The 3,464-nt window shown below is 38.0% G+C and overlaps 2 protein-coding genes across 2 annotated transcripts; both read left to right on the top strand.

The window, feature by feature from the left end:
- Nucleotides 1-481: 481 nt before the first annotated feature.
- On the top strand, nucleotides 482-1,192 carry LOC104223386 (uncharacterized). Its single transcript, XM_009774816.1, has one exon. The coding sequence runs from the start codon at nucleotides 482-484 to the stop codon at nucleotides 1,190-1,192; it is 711 nt and encodes a 236-aa protein (XP_009773118.1).
- Nucleotides 1,193-1,353: 161 nt separating this feature from the next.
- On the top strand, nucleotides 1,354-2,544 carry LOC138888407 (uncharacterized mitochondrial protein AtMg00810-like). Its single transcript, XM_070170265.1, has 2 exons — nucleotides 1,354-1,521; nucleotides 1,654-2,544. Exons 1-2 carry the CDS (start codon nucleotides 1,354-1,356, stop codon nucleotides 2,542-2,544), a joined length of 1,059 nt encoding a protein of 352 aa, XP_070026366.1.
- The last annotated feature ends 920 nt before the right edge of the window (nucleotides 2,545-3,464 follow it).

The following is a 3,464-nucleotide window of genomic DNA, read 5'->3' as shown; positions in this document are numbered from 1 at the left end:
TGTATGGGGGCCTTACAGGGTGCCTACATATGACAATAAAAGATTTTTTCTTACTGTTGTTGATGACTTCTCTAAAACCACTTGGTTATTTCTGATGAATGCCAAAGATGAAACATATTAGTTGATGAAAGGACTGATTTCCATGATTCACACACAATTTAATTATTTTGTTAGAGCTATAAGAACAGACAATGGATCAGAATTTGTTAATTCAAATGTGAAACACTTCTTAGAGTCACAGAGAATTATTCATCAAACGACATGTGTGTACACTCCACAATAGAATGGTGTTGTGGAGAGGAAACATAGATATATTCTAGAAGTGGCAAGAGCCTTAAGATTCCAAGCTGCCATCCCTCTAAGATTTTGGGGTGAGTGTGTTCTTACAACAGTACATATCATAAAAAGGTTACCCTCTACAGTTCTAAGGGGTAAATCTCCATATGAAAAGCTGTTTAATACTGAACCTTCTTTAGACCATATGAGAGTGTTTGGCTGTCTATGTTATGTTGTGAATGTTAAGAGGCAAGATAAGTTCTTAGCCAGAGCTTTACCTGCAGTGTTTATGGGGTACACTCCAACTAAAAATGGCTACAAATTGTATGATTTGCAATCTAAACAGTTTATTGTTAGCAGGGATGTTGTCTTTAAGGAACATATATTTCCTTTTAGACAAATGAAGCTATCACATGTTCCATTCTTTCCACTACTTGAGCCAACTGATATATCAAGTACTTCAGACATATTGTGTAAAGATTTAGCACCTGATCATAATGCAGACCATGATAATGATGCTGAACAAAGGAATGAACCAATCCCTAAAAAGCCAGATACTCCACCTGGCACTACTCCTGTACCTGATGTTGATAGTATTGCTCTTGATGTTGTACCACAATTGCAAACTGAGTCTTCACATTTGCAAGATATGAATGATGCACTACCAATTGCAGTCAGAAAGCATCCCAGAACTACAGGGCCACCAAAATGGCTGCAGGACTTTGTGTCCACATCTTATGCATATCATATGTCAGACTACCTGACCTATGATAGGTTATCTCCTTCTTATGTTAGATGTTTGTCAGCTCAATCCTCTATAGTTGAGCCCAAGCATTATCATGAAGCTTCAAAATATGCAAGGTGGGTAGCTGCTATGCAACAAAAAGTCACAGCTTTAGAAGAAAACAATACATGAGATGTTGTTGATCTGCCTGCACACAAAGTTCCTATAGGATGCAAATGGGTATATAAAGTGAAGTATCATGCTAATGGTAAGGTGGAGAGACTCAAAGCTAAACTTGTAGCCAAAGGTTTCAGCCAAAAGGAAGCCTAGATTACAAGGAAACATTTTCACCTATGGCCAAGATGGTCACTGTTAGATCAGTTATAGCAGTAGCAGCCTCTAAACATTGGCACATTTATCAAATGGATGTGTACAATGCATTCTTGCAAGGTGACTTATTTGAAGACGTGCACATGCAGCTACTACAAGGGTACAACATCAAGGGGGAGTCCAGGAACAAGGTGTGCAAGCTAAAGAAATCACTCTATGGATTGAAGCAGGCTTCAAGGCAATGAAACTTGAAGTTGATAGAAGCCCTTAGAGATTTGGGATTTGTTCAAAGTCACTTTGACTACTCTTTGTTCACACAACAGAGAGGGTCAGCTTTGGTTGTCATTCTAGTTTATGTAGATGACCTCCTAGTCACAGGAAATGATCCTAGCCTAATTCAGTCTGCTAGGGAAAATCTGCAAAAGAAGTTCAAAATGAAAGATTTGGGGGAGCTCAGATTCTTTTTGGGCATAGAGTTTGCTTGCAGCAAGGCTGGCATTCTGATGAATCAGAGGAAATATGCACTTGACCTAATAGCTGATTCTGGGCTAGGGGGAGCTAAGCCAGCATCCATTCCATTAGAGTGCAATCAAAGGCTGACTACAGCAAAATTTGATGAAGTTGTCTTGGGTTCTGAGGATGTTACAAATGCAGGAGTGAAGGACAATGTGTTACCTGATCCTGAACCTTATCAAAGGTTAGTGGGCAAGTTGCTATACTTGACTATGACAAGGCCTGATATAGCCTATGTTGTTCTGGTTCTCAGTCAGTTTATGCATAAACCTAAGAGATCACATATGGATGCAGCATTGAGGGTGATCAGATATGTCAAAAATGCACCAGGATTAGGACTATTGATGCCTTCACAACAGTCTAAAAGCTTGGTTGCATTTTGTGACTCAGACTGGGCTTCTTGTCCCCAGTCCAGGAAATCAGTTACAGGGTATCTGGTCAAATTTGGAAATTCTTTGATATCGTGGAAGTCTAAGAAACAAAACACAGTCTCCAGAAGTTCAGCAGAAGTAGAGTTCAGAAGTATGGCCTCCACAGTGGCAGAAGTGTCATGGTTAGTAGGACTATTCAAAGAGTTGGGAATCCAGATTCAACTGCCTATTCCCTTGCATTGTGACAGTAAAACAGCTATCCAGATAGTTGCAAATCTCATTTTTCATGAGCGGACAAAACACATTGACATTGATTGTCATTTTGTGTGAGAAAAGCTGCAGCAAGGCCTTATCCAGACTCATCACATTAACACCAAATTGTAATTGGCAGACATACTTACTAAAGATCTAGGGAAGGTCCGACGCTATTCTTTGCTTAGCAAGCTGGGGGTTGAAAATTTGTTCATACCCCTCAGCTTGAGGGGGAGTGTTGAGATTAGTAATGATTGTGGTGGTTAAGCTTCATTAGTTAGTTAGATTAGTTGTAACTAACTTACCTTAGACTAGAGTTAGTGTAACTCAAGTTAGTTTTAGTTTTAACTCTAGTTAAGGATTAGAGTTGATTTTATATATTTGCATGTACAGATACTGAGAATGAATGAATCAATACAACTTCTTCTTCCTCTGAAATATCGAACCACTTTTCTTCTCTCTATAGTCTAGATCTACAGCTTCTCATCCATGGCAAGTCTCCATGGTTAGCTGATTTCTTCATGACTACGTACAGTTAGTAATAGATTAATGGTGTTTAGTACGAAGAATAATATTTTCAGAAGAAACTTTATTTTACTTGTGGGATTACATTGAATATGTTGTTGTTGTTTGTTGTAAACTTTATGTTACTATCAAACACTTTCTAAAATTTAGAAATCATTTTAGATTGTTTATTGGAGAAAAACATGAGCAAGGAAAGTTATTTTCAAGAGGTCGGTTGCCAGGAAAATGATATTTTTTGAAGAAAAAAACCTGGAAAATATTCTTCTTCATGCCTTGTCATGTACGTAATTAAGTATTATGTTGCTATTAGTGTTTGGGGGGGGGGGAGGGAGGTTTCATGATATAACCAAGCACAGAATTTATAAAATAGTCATGATTTAATGAATTTTAGGAATCAGCCATACTCATCTCGTTTTTCTAGAAACTTCAGTTATACAGAGAACATGGATGAATGAACACAAATTCAAAGATCA

Source organism: Nicotiana sylvestris, chromosome 3 (genome assembly GCF_000393655.2).
Source record: "Nicotiana sylvestris chromosome 3, ASM39365v2, whole genome shotgun sequence".
Lineage (NCBI taxonomy): Eukaryota > Viridiplantae > Streptophyta > Magnoliopsida > Solanales > Solanaceae > Nicotiana > Nicotiana sylvestris.
Note: the sequence above shows the minus strand (reverse complement) of the source record. Positions and strands in the feature narration are given on the sequence as shown.